General features: G+C 37.9%; 1 protein-coding gene across 1 annotated transcript in view; it reads left to right on the top strand.

The window, feature by feature from the left end:
* The window catches only part of COL25A1 (collagen type XXV alpha 1 chain), a 503,765-nt gene that overhangs the window by 370,853 nt on the left and 112,875 nt on the right, over window positions 1-20,037 (top strand). Inside the window, exons 8-10 of the mRNA XM_086407020.1 lie at window positions 1,070-1,141; window positions 1,882-1,989; window positions 3,476-3,511. Of these exons, the coding sequence (XP_086263146.1) occupies window positions 1,070-1,141; window positions 1,882-1,989; window positions 3,476-3,511 (216 nt within the window). The remainder of the gene's footprint in view (window positions 1-1,069; window positions 1,142-1,881; window positions 1,990-3,475; window positions 3,512-20,037) is intronic.

Genomic DNA, 20,037 nt, shown 5'->3' with positions numbered 1-20,037 from the left:
CTGTACTAACATTTTATATGTAAGAGTCCAGAAATGTTGAGTATATACGTGGAATCCCAGTGGACCTGAGTTCTCTAGTTGACCATTCCCTTGAAGGAATGCTTGGCCTGGGGACCCCCTGTGTCTGACTTTGTTTAGGGTGTGTCAACAAGGCAAGACTTACAGCCGGGATGGGGTGGCTTTAGGTGCGTGCTTGTTTTGTATGTCCACCGGTGGAATGTCTGTGTGACGTTTTGTGTCGTGTTGTTTTGCTGCTGTGCCCTGTCCATAGGGTCTGCCAGGCTTCCCCACAGTTGCCGCTCTGCACAGTAATCAGATCCTCACCGTCAAGGTTTGTGGTTGGCACCCATGGCTGCTCGGTCAGAGCCCGCAATCAGCATAAGAGTGAGCAAGAACAGCTCAACTGGCTTGCCGAGTCCAGTCACTCCCTTCCATCCCGCACAGCAGGTCATCGGGCATCCAGGACCTCACCTCCATCAGTGAGATCACATGTATATTAAAAAGGAGACTCTTGACCCCGAAAGAGGGGAGGATATTGAAGTCGAAGAAAGGCAGGCAAGCTCTCATAGGCTGTGCCATGCCCTGGTAGTCTGATTGGCATGCATCACCATGCTCTGTGAAAGCTTTCAGTACATCAGATAATCCTAAATACTCTGGACTTCGGGCATCAATAACGTGACAGTCGCGTTCATGCCACATTATGCTGGTTGATGAATCTGACAGAATTTGAACTGGCACTTTGTCTCTGGACTTTCTGCTCGGAGTACAGGTGACTCGAGGTTACCTGCTTCGCTATATACAATGTTTAAAAAGACCCAACACCCACAGCAAACAAAGAAAGATTCATTTCTAACCAAAAATCTGGTTTCACCACCCCATTTCAGGGTTATGGTTCTTTCAAGAAGAGCCAGAGGGTCCAATGTCAGACACAAGTACCAGTTCTGTTTTTCTGGATGGTTATTATAAGTCTAATGCGTGTATCTTTATTTCTTTCTTGGGGTCTTCTGATGCCTATTCTTCAACTCTCTCACCTCTGAACTCCAACCTTTGACCTCACCTGACTGATCAGATGGTGTTTCCTAAAATCAATCATGGGTTTCTCTCTGCTGATCAGCAGCTCATTAAACGCCGCCTGATTAAGGTAGTGCTTATTCTTGCTCAAGTTGGATTTCTCCTTTACATTCAATTTTTACTCTGTATACTGTTGCTTAACTATTTATCTTTCATGGGTGGGGTGTGGATGGTGGGTATTTATTTTAAAATATACTACAGCGAAATTATGTTTCATGAGCTGCATTTGTTTGAAATGTATATGAAAATACCCAAAGCAAAAGGTATAGAAAGTCTATCTAATTTTTTCTTAAATGAAGAAAAAGGAAAACAGCTTAAAAATTATATCCAGCGATAGATCCAGTTTCTAAGCTCTCTAGCTTTAGAAATGTATAAATTATTTCTCAGCATGACTAGAGCCTCGTGTGTCAAATTTTATAAGTTATGAAAAAGTAGATATTTGTCCAATTATAAATGCAGCCATTTTATTAAGCAAGGTGAATATAACCGATGCAGCATTGTCATGGATAAAGTTATGCAGAGGTTTTCCGCCAGCTCTGATATAATGATAACGTACACACTACTTCCAAGAGCTGAGAGTGCTGGTTCCTGAGCTTTGATTTCAACAGTGTCTACTCAGCTCACCCAGCATGAATATTTATTTGCTTCCTGCTGGCAGGCAAATTGCCTACAGGCTTTACGTTTCTGGTTGTTCGGGTTCTTTTTATAGTATAAACATGGATTAGATAATACAAATTTAAAGTGTTGAAAAGAAGACCTGGGTCTTTATCTCTCACAGTTATTGTTGGTCTGTCCCCTTCTGCACTGCAGGGTGACCAAGGTCAGGCTGGGCCGCCAGGCCCTCCGGGCCCACCGGGCCCAAGAGGGCCGCCTGGGGACACAGGGAAGGATGGCCCCCGCGGAATGCCAGGCATGCCCGTGAGTTGCTTTTTTGGATCCGTTGTTCTCACTGGTTTTGTTTCCTTTGAAGTGCTGAGAATTGGGATGGAGTTGGGGACGAGGGGCTGGTGGAGGTCAGGTGAGTGGAGTCGGTTGAGGGAACTGGGATGATAGGAAAGTCACCGGTCAGAGAAGCCACTGCCAACAAGATTCTGCTCCACACTCAACCCACTGGGCACCCATGCAAACCACAGGAGAGGCCTGGAAACAGCGACTGACCTGGTGTTCAGGTAAGCCTCAAGAAGCCTGCGGGTAGAGATGCCTGATCACATGTGTCCTGACTGCCACGGAGGACCTCAAAACCTTTGGTTTAAGTGGAAGACTGGCTTGAAAAACTAGACGGGAGATTGGTAACATCCCAAAGGACCAAAACAGAGACAATAAAGTCGTATGCAATTTACAGAAAGTAAAAGAGATAAATCATTCTAATGTTTAATCCTTTGCAAGTAATTGCTAATAAAACAGTGAAATTAATGGTTAAAACAACAGCATTTACGATTTGAATATCCTTTATCCTTTGTATGTGAAGCTTATGAATAGAAATAACTTAGCCATCTCAATACTTTGATCTAAGTACTAATTTACTCAGTACTTACTTAGATTGGTGAAGTGTCAATAATAGAGTAACACAAGACATCAGATAAATGATTTAGTTTTGTAGAGGCAAGTCAGCGATTTAAAGAAATAATGGAAAAGGTAAAAAAATTTGTACACTTACGACTTTTGGACCAGAATTTTAGGTTTATTGCTGAATTAAACTATTTATTTAATATATTGCTTTAACTTATCTTCATTAGTGTTTTCACAGTACAAAGGTAATAATAAAATATTAATCCACAAATAGAAAAAATTGAAAATAAAGGTAACCAAAAAAGAAAAACGTCTGCCATAGTCATTAATGTTTGGCATATTTAATTTTTATATTTGCATATTTATTTATGTGAATATAGGGTACCTTAAACCTTTTCTGAGACAACCCCCTCTCCAAAAGCTGCGGTAAATTTGTCTTATGAATGAAGTTGACTTTCAGCATAATTTTCTGGTTGTTAGGACTGCTTTCACCGGACCATCAGAGATAGAGGTTTCATCTTAAAACTGTCTTCTAAGGTCTCACTTTTTCTCAGGATGAAACCCCAAAAGATAGAGAAAGCCATAGCTGCTTTACAATATAATCACTCCTACTAGTTTTATTTAGAAAACCTTCTTGGCATAGTTATTAAATTTCTGCAGTAAGTAACATAGAGTCATCATATTAAATCTTAAAATGTTTATAAAATGCATTTGAAGAAAGAACTTCAGTACTCTTTAAATTTCATTATGTTTGCATTCCTCTCTTTAGCCTGAGAAGTATATATTTACATTCTCAATCCCCAGTGGATATTGTGAAAAAGACAAAAAAAAAAAAGATTGACATTGGTTTGTGCTGTTTATGGCATTAATAAAATTATCATTATTCTTTTTTAAGGGTGAGCCAGGGAAACCAGGAGAACAAGGCTTGATGGCAAGTATCTGAATTTCTCTTTTCCTATGTTGAAAAGAATGGAAAGACAAGTTACTCAAAGCTGTGCTCAATACTGTGTGTAACAAATGTATCAATTGTGTAACCTATAACAAAAAAAGAGTAAGAATTAGTAAAAGCTCAAAAACTGATAGTGATAACGGAATCACTTTGCTGTACACATGAAGCTAACACAACATTGTAAGATAACTATACTTCAAATTTTTTCAAATGGTAAATGTATATGTGTGTGTGTGTGTGTGTGTGTGTATGTGCGTGTGCTCGCTTAGTTACGTCCAACTCTTTGCAACCCCATGGACTGTAACCCACCAGGCTCCTCTGTCCATGGGATTTCTCAGGCAGGAATACTGGAGTGGGATGCCATTTCCTCCTCCAGGAGATCTTCCCGACCCAGGAATTGAACTTGCATCTCCTGTGCCTCCTGCATTGCACGTGGAATCTTTCCCCCACTGAGTCAATGGGGAGGCCCTGGACTCCTTTAAAATAAACAAGCAAAAAAAGTGATAGACTCCGTTCATCACATGGTAAGGAGAGCATGAAAACACATCTGCAGAACTGATACGGGAAGAAAAGAAAGAGGGAGATTCCAGGTGAAGCAAGTGACAAAGAACGCTGAGGAAGACTTCTATAAGAGAGATGAAATTCAGGGATACGCCTGTTAAACAGAAATGAGACATCAGAAGAACCAGGTGTGACTTCCCATGAATTAGTAGAGCAAACCTTCCACAGAGATTCAAGGGGGTTTTCTTTTGTTGAAGGGAGAGAGCAGTTGTGCCTTTTTGACCCCCAAAATTGATAATAAAACAGTAAAGTTAATGGTTAAAACATCAGCAGTTATGGTGTGAATATCATTTGGGCTTCCACCCAGAAACAGTTGTGCCTTCCTGATTTCTGACATTAAAAAAGATCATTAAATGATTCCTCTTGGACTTGCCCATAGACATGTGGGTCCCAGCTCCTCAGGTTTGTTTATCCTTTGCCAGAGATAAAGAATTTGGGGCAGCTTGCTGAGCCCCAAAGAGTAGAATTCCTTCAACCTGCCTCTTCCTGTCTCTGCCTGCCTGTCTCTCTCTGGAGTCGCCTCTCTGACCTACTTTGTGACATAAGCAATATTGGGGAACACAGGGCTGTGGTCTAATAACCCAAATTCCAGAGGATGGTGATGTCTTACACTCGCCCTGGATACAGTGATGACAATCAACTTGATCACGTCCGTTCCACGCGATGTGTGACATGCAGCCTGCAGATGTTCAGGATATAAAATGTATTAAAAAAAAAAAAGTTAGCTGGGTCATAGTGAATGCACAGAAACACGCTAGTTGGCCAGTAATTAAAACAAATGTGTGCATAGGCTAAAGGTCAAAGGCTTCCCCTACACAGGATGCCTTTAGCAGCCCTCCTGGGAAGACACTCAGCAAGCTGTAGTCCTAGCTGTCATGGAGCTGTCTTCAGAACGTCACTGATGAAGTGGAAGCATCCTGGGACCACACCTGACCCACTGCCTGGAAATTCTCTGCTCCTGACCTATAGGATCAAGATAGATATTTGATATGGATGATCGGGCAGGACGGATTCTTTTTTAAAAACAAGTAAAATGAAAGAAAAGCAACAACAGTGAAAGAGCGTATGTGAAAATTAAACAAAACATCCGTCATCTGTGGTAACTTTTCATACAAGTGCAGCATTAGCTCTCAGGATTATAGGATCACAGAAGGTGAAGGATCTTTGGAAATCTTTAAGCATTTGAAGGCACCTGTGATTTTTATCATGGATAATGGTCAAAACATTTTACTCCCATACACTCTTATATCAAAGATTACTTGGGATTCTCAGGAGCCCAGGTATGCAGAGTCAACTCAGATTTTTATCATTGCCAGTGATAAATGGTTTTCTACCCCAATGTCCAAAGCAGCTCTGTAATAGATAAAGTTCTAAAATAAAAATGGCTGTTTTAAAAATTATAATCTTATCTTCTCTAAATTCATACATGTGCTCTATGATACACTTTGGGAAGAACAATTTAATCTTAATTCCCTACTCTTCCTAGCTTAATGTCATTAAGTATAAATGTCCCATCTAGTCCTAAATGAATTATATCATTGTCTTAATTTGCTCCAATTTCCCATTTCATATAGCTACTTTTCAGATAAAGGTGATCCTTGGATATTTTTTCTCAACTTTTTTTTCTCTTTAAACTCTTCAGATTTAGTTCATACTCTCATTTTAAAAAATGCTGCTAACAAATTCAGTTGAAATCACAAATGTTTGAAGGATGTGTATAATATAGTGATCTTATAAAGTGTGTTGCACAGTTCTTAACAATGTAAAATTCTCCTTTTAAAGAAAACTTGTATAATATATATTTTTAAAAGTAGATAAGTATACATCTCAATGAATCTTCACAATGTACATAATTGTTTAACCACAAACTAGATCAAGAAATAGAATGTCTCATATCCTAGAAAACCTGCCCTGCTTCCTCACCATCCCCCTCTTCTACCTTCTGCTGAAATAGATTAATTTTGCCTGCATTTGAATTTTATAGTAATAGAATCCTACAATATGTAACTTTTGTGTCTGGATTCTTTCATCCGGCGTTATATTTGTGAGATCATCCACCTCTATTTTAATAGCCTTCACAGCTGGTTACAAAAAAAAAAAAAAAATTAAGAGGAAGAACCTTACTTCCTTGACTTCCCTGTTAAAACTACATCACTCAAATAGCAGTAAATGAATGAATAGTCTGTCTGACCTTGGGCAAGTCACTTAACCTCTCAATTATTCATCTGTAAAGAAAGGATAATAATACCCTCTCTACCTCCCTTATGAGGTTGCCAAAGACAAATGCAATAAATTAGGAGAAAGCACTTTAAAATATATAATGAAGAATTGTGTGAGTATGTTATTATTATTATCACTCAATTGTTCCCTCTAGAGTAAATTACAGGTGAGCATGGATTTATATAACAGATGTATTCCTGTAAAGTTCTATATGAATCAGATTTTCATAAATCAACATAGCTTAAATGTACTGGGAAATTTTGCTATTTAAGGCAATCCTATTCAGAGTCTTTTTGTAAGGGAACATAATCCCCTAATTCCTCTTCCCAGAAAACCAAATTTTTATATATTATTTGCTTAAAGAGAAATATTTCTATTTTTAAAGAAATCACTATTTATGTTTGTTAACTTAAATAGCACCTGGGTATTTTAACCTATCTCAAAGAAGAGATACTAAAAATATAATAGCAGCTTTCATGAGGAGAAAATTTTCCTTAGAAATTTTCTTTTTCTTTCAAATATTACGCGTAGGGGATGGGGAGCAGTGAGTGTGTTTTGACTCAAAGTCTGGTAGAAAGAAAAGTACATCATGCCAGTAATTCTGACCTCAAAACAACTTAAAGAGCGTATAACTGTAGTCTGTGACCCTTTTTACTGATCTATAAAATGTAGGCAACGATTTCTATTCTACCCCACTCACTGGGATATGGTAAGAAGCAAGTGAAATAATAAAAAATGTGAAAATGCTTTATGAAACAAAAACTTGCCATAAGTGAGAAGTATTGCTGTTAAGATAAAAATGTCAGATGCCATAACTTCACTTGCAGAAAGCCCACTCGATGAGCCCTAAGGGCTAACAGAGTGATTATAGCTATCAATTAGAGTGTGTCAAATACTGCGATTGATAATGCACCTTAATCCTTTTGTCTTATTTGTTGCTGTCATTGTTTTTGGCCTTCTCTTACGTATCACATCTTCTTACATCATCAGCTTTTCACAACACACCACCAGTTCAACCAAGGGAAGATAATAAATGCCACTGCTCTCATCTTTTGCATAGTACGCTAAACCCACTACATCTGTTGGGTTCTATCATGGGAGAGTGTTTGCTTACATGAGGATCTTGAGAGGCACTATAGAATTTTTTAAAAGTTTAAGTATCTCTAATGATGAAATGGAAAAATACTAGGAATGATCTAAAATTAGCTCTTATAAAACTGTTTATGAGTCTGTCAGGTGGGGAATTCGTTTTTGTAATCCAGGCTATATATTTTATATTGCAAAAATAATCATCTGCAGATTAACAGCATCTCTGATAGAATAAAAGAGAAGTCTTGCTTGTCAAGCAGTTCCACATTTATTTAGCCCCCCTGTGCATCTATTCCATAAATAAGGCCTTCAGGTTTTCCGGGAAGTTCTGGAGGAGATTTTAAAAGGCAGAATCTTGAGCTAAAATAAACTGGACGCTATTTAAATAAAGAGAAGATCATTCTGGCTTGTAAAACTAGACTCAAAAATCAAACCAAGAACTGACCACAGCTGGAAATGCTAAATTTCTGAACCCCGGGACAAGTTATCTTTATTTTTCAGTTCTTTCAGTTCAGTTTAGTACAATTCAGTTCAGTCTCTCAGTCGTGTCCCACTCTTTGCGACCCCATGAATCGCAGCACACCAGGCCTCCCTGTCCATCATTAACTCCCGGAGTTCACTCAGACTCACGTCCATTGAGTCAGTGATGCCATCCAGCCATCTCATCCTCTGCCGTCCCCTTCTCCTCCTGCCCCCAATCCCTCCCAGCATCAGAGTCTTTTCCAGTGAGTCAACTCTTCGCATGAGGTGGCCAAAGTACTGGAATTTCAGCTTCAGCATCATTCCTTCCAAAGAACACCCAGGGCTGATCTCCTTCAGAATGGACTGGTTGGATCTCCTTGCAGTCCAAGGGACTCTCAAGAGTCTTCTCCAACACCACAGTTCAAAAGCATCAATTCTTCAGCGCTCAGCCTTCTTCACAGTCCAACTCTCACATCCATACATGACCACTGGAAAAACCATAGCCTTGACTAGACAGACCTTAGTTGGCAAAGTAATGTCTCTGCTTTTGAATATGCTATCTAGGTTGGTCATAACTCTCCTTCAGTTCTGAAGAACTTTTCAGTTCTTAGAACTTTGAATAGTATTGAAATAGTATTTTTGAAGGTGTCTTTCCTTTTGATATTCTTACAGTTTCTTTCTTTGACAAAAGTAGAAGTTCTCAAAAACATAAAAGATAAATGATGTATATTCAGTATACCAACTTGTCCCAGTTTTGGGTTTTTTTTTTTTTCATATTTATTTATTTATTTGGCTGCACTGGGTCTTGGTTTCAGCATGTAAACTCTTAGTTGCAACATGTGGGATCTAGTTCCCTGACCAGGAATCAAACCTGAGACCCCTGCATTGGGAGGTCAGAGTCTTAGCCGTTGGACCACCAGGGAAGTCCCTGGAAATTATTTTTTTATCCAAAGTATCTATAACCAAGGTTTCCTAGACTATATCCCTTTCCCTACACTGAACTCTTTCTTCCTCTCCCTCCCCCTATATAAACGCAAACTCCGTAATGTATCCATTCATCTCTTTATGAATTATAAGAGTACTTACAGTGTCATTCATTGGGCCCTGGTGGTGTCTGAGAGTTTAAAACTCAGAAATTTTTTTTTCTGTTATTGTTCCTTAAAGTGGAATTTATATCGTATCCAAAAATTCATAGGTTTTTTTTTTAGTTTATTTTTGTTTTGTCTGCAAACACGTTTAATATATTTGAATATATTAAATATTCAAATGAATACAATGAATTGTATTCAAGTGAATACAATGTATTTCCATAGTAGCTAATAACATAAGCATAAATCATTGCTTCTGCTTCATTTAAGATAAAATTGTATCAACCAATATGTGAAGATTTACTTTAAACATATTTAGTTATAATGTACTGCTATGCCACAGATTTGATAAAAACTTATCATATTACTTAATTGTACTTTGCTCTCTCAGCCTTACTAATCTGCAAGATGATAGCAGTCAGACACAGCAGAAGGATTCCCTTCATGATTTTAATCTGGTGGAGCAAGAAAAAGTGTGACAGTGATGGGCACCCAGTCATGTCCAACTCTTTGAGACCCTGTGGACTGTAGCCTACCAAGCTTCTCTGTCTGTGGAATTCCCCAGGCAAGAATACTAGAGTGGGTAGTCTTTCCCTTCTCCAGGGGATCTTCCCAATCCAGGGATCAAACTGGGGTCTCCAACATTGCAGGCAGATTCTTTACCATCTGAGCCACCAGGGAAGCCCTGGTGGAGCAAACAAGCCTTCAAATCACAAATAACCAAAATGACCTAAATCGTCTTAGGGTATTTAGTTATTAGACTAGATTTAACAGTGAAATTTTTTTTGATAAAACTGCGTTACTTCAGTTATACACACTGCCTGCTGCGATGCCTTAGCAACCGTTCTAAGCTTTATTATCTTCAGTTAATTTAACTGCCCACGAAATAGTGGTGTGTAATAATGGTGTGTAAATGCCACACCAACAGAGCTCTTCTGACCTATGGTGCTTTTCTCTAGAGCCCGTAATACTTGGTTTTCCAAATTGGCCAAGGCCTGCTCCCTTGTTCTTTCACATGTACCTAATATCCAAATCTCTACTAGACTCCAGCTCTCACATGTAGATATCTGGAATGCTCACAGGATCAAACTCCACCCACGTGCTTCAAAATACCCACCTCTTTGCCCCGTTACTATAGTGCACAGCAGTGGTATGGCTCACCCTCAGAAGAACAGACCTGGGAAGATGGCAACTCACAGTCCCTGAAGTGAGCTCCAGTCACTGGGGTGGAGAATTCCAAGGTCACAGGTACCCAGAGGACAGTCAAAAGTCAAGGAGTGGGCTACCAAAGGAGGAGGAGTGCAACCAGGAAAGAGATCTCTAAAGCATGGGCCCCAGTGCAAGAACCCCCTTGCCCAGGGTAAGGGCAATACCAAGGCCATATGTCTGAATGGACTCTTAAACAAATAGACTTCTGCTTTGGTCGGTCACTTCCTTTGAGAAAACTTCCCACACAGTCATAGATATTCACATTTCTCTAAGCTAAGTTAGAAACTGTCTTCTCCCCTCCTGCACATTTATCACATCACATATAATATTAACTGTGTTTGGAGCTTGGTGTATTCAATAAACTGAGTGACTGAATGATATGAATTGATGATTCAATAAATCAAGTACCAATGCAAGGAAATCCTATTTAGATTTTTATTTTATCCAGTGTCATAGCACACCAGGAGTAGGATTAGGCAGGATAAATACAACTACAAAACCACTTTTTCTTCTGCATCACTGTGTATTCATTCATGTATTATAGATAATTTGCAATATGAATGTTCATGAATAGGCATAGTGTAACTAAAAGACTGATTTTCATGAGGAGATTGAAATAATAACTCACAATTTTTAGTCACACTCGATGAGTATTTTTTAAGTAGAGCATAAATGATTTAGAAGAAATCTTAGGAATCATCTAGTTAATCACTTTAAAGATAAAGAAATAGCATCAGGATGAATAATAACATGACCAAGCTCACAAAGTAGTCCATGGCAGAAGCAGGGTCAAATCCAGTTCACTGGATTGCAGTCTTATGCATTTTACACCCTAGATCTGCTAGATCTACACTTTCTAATATAGTAGCCACTAGCCATGTGTGGCCATTTAAACTGCAATTAAACAAAATTAAATTTAAAGTTCAGTTCTTAATAATTGTACTAGCCGCATGTCAAGTGCTAAGTCACCACATGTGGTTACTAGCTACCATACTGGGTGGAGCAATAGAGACTATTTCCGTTATTCCAGAAAGTTCTATTGGACAGGACTGGTCTAGATAGAAAACAGATCTAAACAGTAGATGAGTATATATTAAGGTCCTAAATTTAAGTCTTCCTTCTGCTGATTGTGGGATATTTAAATTTTAGCAGTTAGTGTTTTTTAGCATTGTTGATTTAACATGGGAAAAGCACTTACACGTTACTCCTTAGAAATATTTTTTCCTGAGCGTAGCATCGGGTGATAGGCCTTCATAAACCATAAATTTACTGCCTTTATGGTACACTGGGGAAGTATGCTTAATCACAGAGGGCAGAAGAAGCCTGTTAATTTTTCTTTCTTTCCGGATCATTTCCATTTTGGATATAGCACTGAGAAACAATTTATTAAATATTTAGAAAGGATAAAGTGAGCTAATTTCGGCCCTGGATATCTGGTAGGAGGTGATAGAGTCTCCGTTTGGGGATCTAATCAGAGCATAGATTCTCAAATACCTAGATCTGTCTTAAATCTGTTTGCTGTAGTTAACGTTCAACTTTTTGTCTTGGGTCCTGGTTTCATCAAGTGGTAAGAAAAATGTATAGCTTCTTTAATTTCCTGAGCATTAAGAGACCTCCCTTAAAGAGGTTGGAGCTTCAGGATTTTGAGAAACACCAACAAATGAATCATCCGGGTTTAATATTTTTCTCCAAAAGTCAGCACATGAAATAGAGAAGTCAAAAATAATTTATTCTTTAAAAAAAATTAATTACTGCATTTAAAACTTTTTTCATCAAATATTCATGAATTAAAATATAGTAACATATCATCTTATAGATAGGCTCTAAAGGAGACCTGTTTTAGAGAAACTTCTTCAAACAATAGAAATTATGGAGTGATATTATTGAAATGAAAAAATCCCAGATACTTGAGCAGAAACAACTGCCTCAAAACTGAGGACTTCAAGGAGAAAAATAGAATGATGTCTAACTTCCCATAAGAAGAGCTTCAGTTCAGTTCAGTTGCTCAGTCGTGTCCAACTCTTTGTGACCCCATGGACTACAGCACACCAGGCTCTCCATCACCAACTCCCGGAGCTTGCTCAAACTCATGTCCATTGAGTCGGTGATACCAACCAACCATCTCACCCTGTGTCATCCCCTTATGCTCCTGCCTTCAATCTTTCCCAGCATCGGGGTCTTTTCTAATGAGTCAGTTCTTCACATCAGCTGGCCAAAGTATTGGAGCTTGTCCATGCATTTTCTAAATAGATAATGATGGATGAATCACCCTAGTGTTTTGATTCTATTAAGTACTACTGTGAGGCAACCATTTTTATTTCAAAATATTGATTATATATACTGGGAGATTTTTGCTTTTTAAATTTGACTAAAAGTTTTAGACAGCCATCTATTAAAAAAAAAAAAAAACAAAACACCAAGCTCTTTCCAGTGATAAGAAGGAAGATAGCTAGACTTGTAAAACAATGGCAGAAGTTTGGTAAATGGAATTTTGTAATTTTCATATTTACTCATTCATTGTTGCAATGCAGTCAATAATGATTTATTTGCTAGGAACTGACCTAGGTGCTGAGGATGTAAAATATATGACCTGAAGAATTTGCTTCCTAGTCAAGTAGATTTTATAAATATGTAAATATATTAAAATTCAGCCAGTTAAAATGTGCTCAAGAAACATGGAGGACAAAAACAGGCTCTGTCTGGGTGAACCGGAGAAGGTTCAAAGAGGAAGTGATTGAAGGTTGCTGAGCCTCAAAGGATGATGAAGACCTTTACGTGAAGTCTTAATGTATGGATGACTTGCTGTGACTGAAGAGAGAATTCATGGAGGACTCAAAACGAAAATGAGGCTCTCTCAGCTCAGCTCCGTCCCACTCTTTTTTTGTTTATTCTGTGCTCCTTCTTACCCAGTCCATCTGAATCATTGGCTTTTGTACTGAAAACATATCAGCACACTTTATATTCTAAACATTTCCCCAAAGTTTCTAGTTTGGCATTTCCACACACTTAAGCCATGAAATCTGAATCTTGTAAAACATCACTTGAATTATATTCCAGTCTCCCATATAATAGTGGCTAGAGTTTATGTTTCTTGACCCTCTCTCATCAGACATCCAAGCAGAACACAAAATGTTGTAAAAGTACATCTTACATGAATCCCTCTTAAGTAAGACAAGCTTCTATTATTTATTTCAAATTTCCCCTTATTCTTTGAAACCAATTTTTTGTATCTTCTGATCTTGTGACCAGGTTAATAGCTTTCACAAAGTTATAATTAAAGTCCGTTGCAGCAAACTCTTGAAAAAGTCTGATATTAACATTTTATGACTCCAATAAGTTAGATTTCATGTTATCATTTTTCCCATAGAAACAGACTTTAAAAAGTATTTTCTTCATTTTGCCTAACTTTTATTAAATCATGGAACAATTCTTAACTCAAAAAGGAAATAATTTTAAGTGGCTTAATAGATTGGGGCTTTTCTCTCCTTCACAGATGGACCACCTCTCTTTCGTTCCCTTTGTTTTTTATTACAGAAGCTGGTTGTATATTCTTGCATCCAGGAATGACCAGCAGCTTTCAGAGCTTCAGTTTTACTGTTAGCCATCAGGGACAGAGCAGGAACTATGTCCGCCCCCTGCTCACACAGAACATCATCTCCGAATAGCAGGCAACCAGAAGTTGCCTTAAAACACCTCCCAAGAGGCATCCTAAAGCACATCGTTTAGAAACTCTACATCCTGTTTAAGTAATTAATGCCTCAATCAAATTTCTACTAGCATCAGTACTGTCGGAAACCTTCATTAATTTTTTTCTATTCCATGATCTCTCAAACAAAAGACTTTTTAATTAAAAAAAAGGATATTTTTACAAGCTGGAAAGTGAAGCCAATGCATAATAGCTATAGAAATACCCATTTCATAACTGCCTGCTTTGAAGATTACCATGGTTTGATAATTCTACTTACTCTTTGCATGATGGCTTTCTGAAGTGCATTAGAGACCTTAGACCTACATTCACATCCATGACAGTCTCTGAACGAATGAGACCACGTAGACAAAATGATTTTTGTTTTGCAGTTTTAATGTAGAAACTATGAATTGAATTACTCTACTCACTTTTGCACTTAGAGGTAATCTAGAGGCTATGAAATTAGGCTTGTAGCATTAGAATGACTTGGGTGAACAGGAGTGAAAAATCTTGTCATTGTAATTTTTTTCTGTTGTTTGTTTTTATATTCTTTTTATTTTAAACTTTTAATTTTGTATTGGGGTATAGCCAATGAACATTGTTGTGATAGTTTCACAACTAGTGAAGGGACTCAGCCATACATATACAATGTATCCATTCTCCCCCAAACCCCCCTCCTATCCAGGCTGCCACATAACACTGAGCAGAGTTCCATATGCTATACAGTAAGCCCTCGTTAGTTCTCATTTTAAACATAGCAGTGTGTACATGTCCATCCCAAACTCTCTAACTGTCCCTTCACCCTGGCAACCATAAATTCATTCTCTAAGTTGTGTTGTCATTCTTATCTTGAGACACTATTGTCTAAGATATTAGGGGAAACTTGATTTACTCCATGTATTTATTATTCATTCCTATAATTTTTATCAACCTCAGTTCACTTCAGTTGCTCAGTTATGTCTGATTCTTTGCAACCCCATGGACTGAAGCACTCCAGGCTTCCCTGTCCATCACCAACTCCCAGAGCTTGCTCAAACTCATGTCCATCGAGTTGGTGATGCCATCAAACCATCTCATCCTCTGTCACCCCCTTCTCCTCTTGCCTTCAATCTTTTCCAGCATCAGGGTCTTTTCCAATGAGTCAATTCTTTGCATCACGTGGCCAAAGTAGTGGAGCTTCAGCTTCAGCATCCATCCTTCCAATGATATTCAGGACTGATTTCCTTTAGGGTTGATTGGTTTGATTTCCTTGCAGTCCAAGGGACTCTCAAGAGTCTTCTCCAACACCACAGTTCAAAAGCATCAATTCTTTGGCATTCAGCTTTCTTTATGGTCCAACTCTCACACATACATGACTACTGAAAAAAATAGCATTGACTAGATGGACCTTTGTTGGCAAAGTAATGTCTCTGCTTTCTAATATGCTGTTCAGGTTGGTCATAGCTTTTCTTCCAAGGAGCAAGCATCTTTTAATTTCATGGCTGCAGTCACCATTTGCAGAGATTTTGGAGCCCAAGAAAATAAAGTCTTCACTGTTTCCATTATTTCTCCATCTATTTGCCAAGAAGTAATGAGTAAGCACCATTTTGCTGACAATCTGTAGTCCGTACACATGTGAGCTGCCTTCCCTCTCCACAGCCCTGCCTTCTACCACCCACCTATTGCCTCCTTGCTGTTATTTGAACACCCTGAGCATGTGCCCACCTCTTGACCTTCGTACTTCTTCTTCCCTTGCCTGGAATATCCTTGCTTCTTCTACATGCATGACTGTCTTGATGGCCTCTTCTAGAGTTCTATCCAAGTGTCACTTTATCCCTAGGCCTTCACCAAATCCCCAATTTAAAATGCCACCACATACACTTCTCCCAGTTCCAAACCCCCTATCTGCTTTAACACTTACCCCCTGACACAACTTTATATTTTACTTATTTTATTTATTTATTTATTTGCTATCTTTCTCCATTAACTAGACTATGAAGTCCAGGAAGGCTTGCATTTTCATTTATTTTGTTCACTACTATATCCCCAGTGCCTAGAACATTGCCTGACACTTAATGGGTATTTAAATAACTGCTAAGTGGATGAATTCATGAATGAACCCAAAAGAACTGAGCATTTACTATGCCAACTATTGTGCATGATAAGAGAAGTTTAGAGTGAAGAAAGAAGTAACCCAACAATCACAACTCTGTTGGTAAATTCTGGGAAGAAGTGCAGTCATAAGGGTACTTTGGAAAACAAAAGGAGACCTAGCCTGAGAAGGGTGGCCCTGAGCTCTGAATTATGAAATGGGTGGAGGAGGGAAGACCAGAGAGAAAAAGGCCATTAAGGGAACAGACAGCCAGATGATGCAGAGGTGTAGAGGTGAGAAAGCATGGCTTTTTCAACTGAGGAAAGGTATGAACCTGAAAGCATTTTAAGAAAGGTCCTTAGGCATCACTATGCAGAAAGGGTTGAAGAAGACTGAAAACACGGTGGCTTTTAGCTGGGTGTGACATTCGCTTAGGTGAGAGAGATGAGGGTTGAACAAGACCAGAGCAATGCTGCTGAAGAAGAGGGTGAACTGGAGATTGTTCTCGAGTTAAGTATCTGGAGGAGTAAAAGATCACCCTCAAGCCCGAGTAATCCACCATTTGGTAAAGGCAATCGCTAAATGGGAACTACAATATTCCTTTAACTTACTTGGCTGCCACTTTTATACATAATATTTTATATAATCTTTAAAAATGGAATCTAGTGGGGCAGGAACAGGAATGAGAATCAGTGCACTGTATAATTTCTTGCTTGTTTATAACTTTTTGCTTAACTTGTCATCACTCTCTATAGTCTTTTCTGAAAGAACATGAAAACTCAGGTGCCAACATTTATATGCAGATGAGTGATGCAATTACTCCACGCTTAGAAGTTTTCAATGGCTCATTTGATCCTTATGAATTGTTATGTTCACTATGCAAGATCCTTTAATGAAAAAAGCTCATACATTCTGACCAAGAGCTTATGTCAGAGTGAGTATATTTTAAGATATAGTTTAACACTTCTAGAATTGAACTTAAATATAATTTATCATATTGAGATTCTGAATGTTACACAATTTTCAATCTGTAGATAAGGATAAAGAAATGATAACAGAAAATAAAAGAGACTAGATAACAGAAAATAAAAGAGTCTACAAAGTAAATGCAAACATACAAGTGCCCACCAAGAAAATACGTAAGAAAGGAACAATTCATTGATTGATAAGAATGAACTAAAAAGATTGACTCAGTTTTGAAAACTATTTGATTCAAACTTTTAAGACATGGGGTAACAATAATGGATTTATTTTAGAAAACTTAGACCATGAGAACAATTTTAATTTTAGGAATAATAGGAAATACTAGCTTGACTGGTGAATAATGAATTTATGAGTCTTCATCCAAATCATTATTCGGACTAAGAATATAAGCAAGTTTATGAAAGATGAGATAAGTCAGTCAGTGGTTCTATGGCATTTGCTCACTGTTTTATAAATTTGTATTTATACTAGAGGCCACAAAACTACTCAGATGTGGACATCTTAACCAACTGGTAACAACATACCCTAACTTCAAAATCAATTTTTGGTCAGTGAAGCTTTCATTGATTGGTCCTTGGAAGGAAAGTTATGACCAACCTAGATAGCATATTAAAAAGCAGAGACATTACTTTGCCAACAAAGGTCCATCTAGTCAAGGCTATGATTTTTCCAGTGGTCATGTATGGATGTGAGAGTTGGACTGTGAAGAAAGCTGAGCGCCAAAGAATTGATGCTTTTGAACTGTGGTATTGGAGAAGCCTCTTGAGAGTCCCTTGGACTGCAAGGAGATCCAACCAGTCCATTCTAAAGGAGATCAGTCCTGGGTGTTCATTGGAAGGACTGATGCTAAAGCTGAAACTCCAATACTTTGGCCACCTCATGAGAAGAGTTGACTCATTGGAAAAGACCCTGATGCTGCGAGGGGTTGGGGGCAGGAGAAGGGGACAGCAGAGGATGAGATGGCTAGATGGCATCACCGACTCAATGGACATAAGTTTAAGTGAACTCCAGGAGTTGGTGATGGACAGGGAGGCCTGGCATGCTGCGATTCATGGGGTCGCAAAGAGTCGGACACGACTGAGCAACTGAACTGAACTGAAGTGAAGCTTAAATTTAATAACCACAATGCCACAGATATATAATGGGATTATTAGTGCATATTCAAAAAATATATACATAAGCAAAATACTGATCAAAATAGCTATCTGTGTGTGTGTGTGTGTGTGTGTGTGTGTGTGTCTGTACTCACTTGAACGCATGTCTGCGTCTTATATTCAACACTGCTTTTTCCTAGTTCCCTTCTAATGATAAATGACACTATCTTTGGCTTGCAACCATTTTTCCTGCCAGCACGATCACAGGAGTATATGCATACTTTTGGTAGCTGAGGATATATCCTTGGCAACATTGTCATGAAAATACAAGATATGTATTCACAATTCAAAATTAACGCTACATCTTAAAACTTCTTTTACTTTAGGAGTTTAGCAAAAATAGCAGTAGTTTTCTAACAGTGAGAAAATATGATTTTTATAACCTCCTTTGATTTTTATTAAGTATTGTATTAAAATATGCAACTAATAAGATTTCACAGATTTCAGAGCTGTGAGCAGTTTTTCTAAATCTCTGACTTACTGTGATCATGCAACAAAGACAAAATTAGAAAATACCAGATATGTTCATCTCTAGTTAAAACATCTGATTTAAAATTTGCTCTTATTTTCATCTGAAAATTTCCCTTCTAGGGTTATATGTCAATGTACAAAATGTCCAATTTAATGAACAGTATTCTTTCAAGTGGCAGTTAGGTTTAAAATGGGAGACAAACCTTTTTGAATTGAACATATACATTCTCAGTCTAAACATTGAATTAATGTACTTTTTGTTATATGATTTCCTTTTCAACATCAACATTTTAAAAAGTTAAATACTCTGGAGACACTTGGAAAAATGGAATCCTAGACAATGATGAAACCCAAGTCTTTTCTTCACTCTCAGATCTCCTATCACTGCAGCTTCGAGATTCTGCCTTTACTTAGCATTAACATTCACTTCCCAAACAATTTACCCAAGTGAGGAAATGATTACACATGTTTATGTGCTAAGCGGAAGGAACCCGTGCAGAGCAGGAAGCTCTGATATGGTTACAGAGATAATTGATTGAGAAAGATCCCTGAGGATGGAGGCAAGGATGGATCCCAGAGTCTATGGATGCCTCTGCCGTGTGGGAGGAGGGCATCTTCCCCCTCTGATATAGGAAGGAGAGCCACGTGGGTTTGAGTTGATGAGAGACATGATGCTGGGAAATTTATTCCTAGAGACTGTTTTCTCTGCAAAATCTAAAACAGAGATTTTTAAATTGAAGGAGTAAGATAAGTGAAGAGACAGTCAGACCATGCAGATATATGAGATAACAAGTTCATTAAGAAAATGGTTGGTTGAGTAAATCAAAAAGGAATATATATGGCAAAACATTAATGGTTACATGTAAGTGTAACATATAAATGATAAATACATAAGTGTAGATTATATTACTCTTCCTACCCTTTATCATGCTTTTAACTTTTTGTAATAAAAAGGAAAAAGAAAAAAAATTCACTTTCTTTCAGTTCCTAGGCTTGTAGGCCAGTATTTTTTCATATGTCTGAACATTCTATCTCCTTACCCCTATTGTCACTGAGTCAATAAAGCTACATCCTACATTTTTTTAAAAAAAGGAATATATAAAGGTGATATTGCACAGTGCACTTTCAAAAACCTAACGCTGATTATATGAGGAAATTGTTAGTCTTCCTGATGATTGCAAAATAATTTACAAGGAACAGATTCTCTGAATGTTCTTAAACAGTGTATTTTTAATTAAAAAATTATGCATGACCAATTCTTCCTCTAATTACCATTCTCTTACTTTATTTTATGTTAGAGTCCAATGTAAGATGCTGATTATCTGAAATGTCACACATTGAAAATAAGTTAGCCATTAAGTGTAAAATACACTGAAGTTAAAAGCATTTTTGAAAGAATTGGGAAAAACGTGCTTAATATTTTTATTTAAAAATAGACCTCAGTAGTCAGAATTATAGCTCTATTTGTGCTCTTTTCTACCATCTCAAAGAATGCCTTGCTCTAAATAAAG

Source organism: Bos grunniens, chromosome 6 (genome assembly GCF_055505025.1).
Source record: "Bos grunniens cultivar Pamir isolate PY7600 chromosome 6, Bosgru_T2T1.0, whole genome shotgun sequence".
Lineage (NCBI taxonomy): Eukaryota > Metazoa > Chordata > Mammalia > Artiodactyla > Bovidae > Bos > Bos grunniens.
The sequence above is the reverse complement of the archived record's forward strand: the minus strand, read 5'-3'. Positions and strand labels throughout refer to the sequence as shown.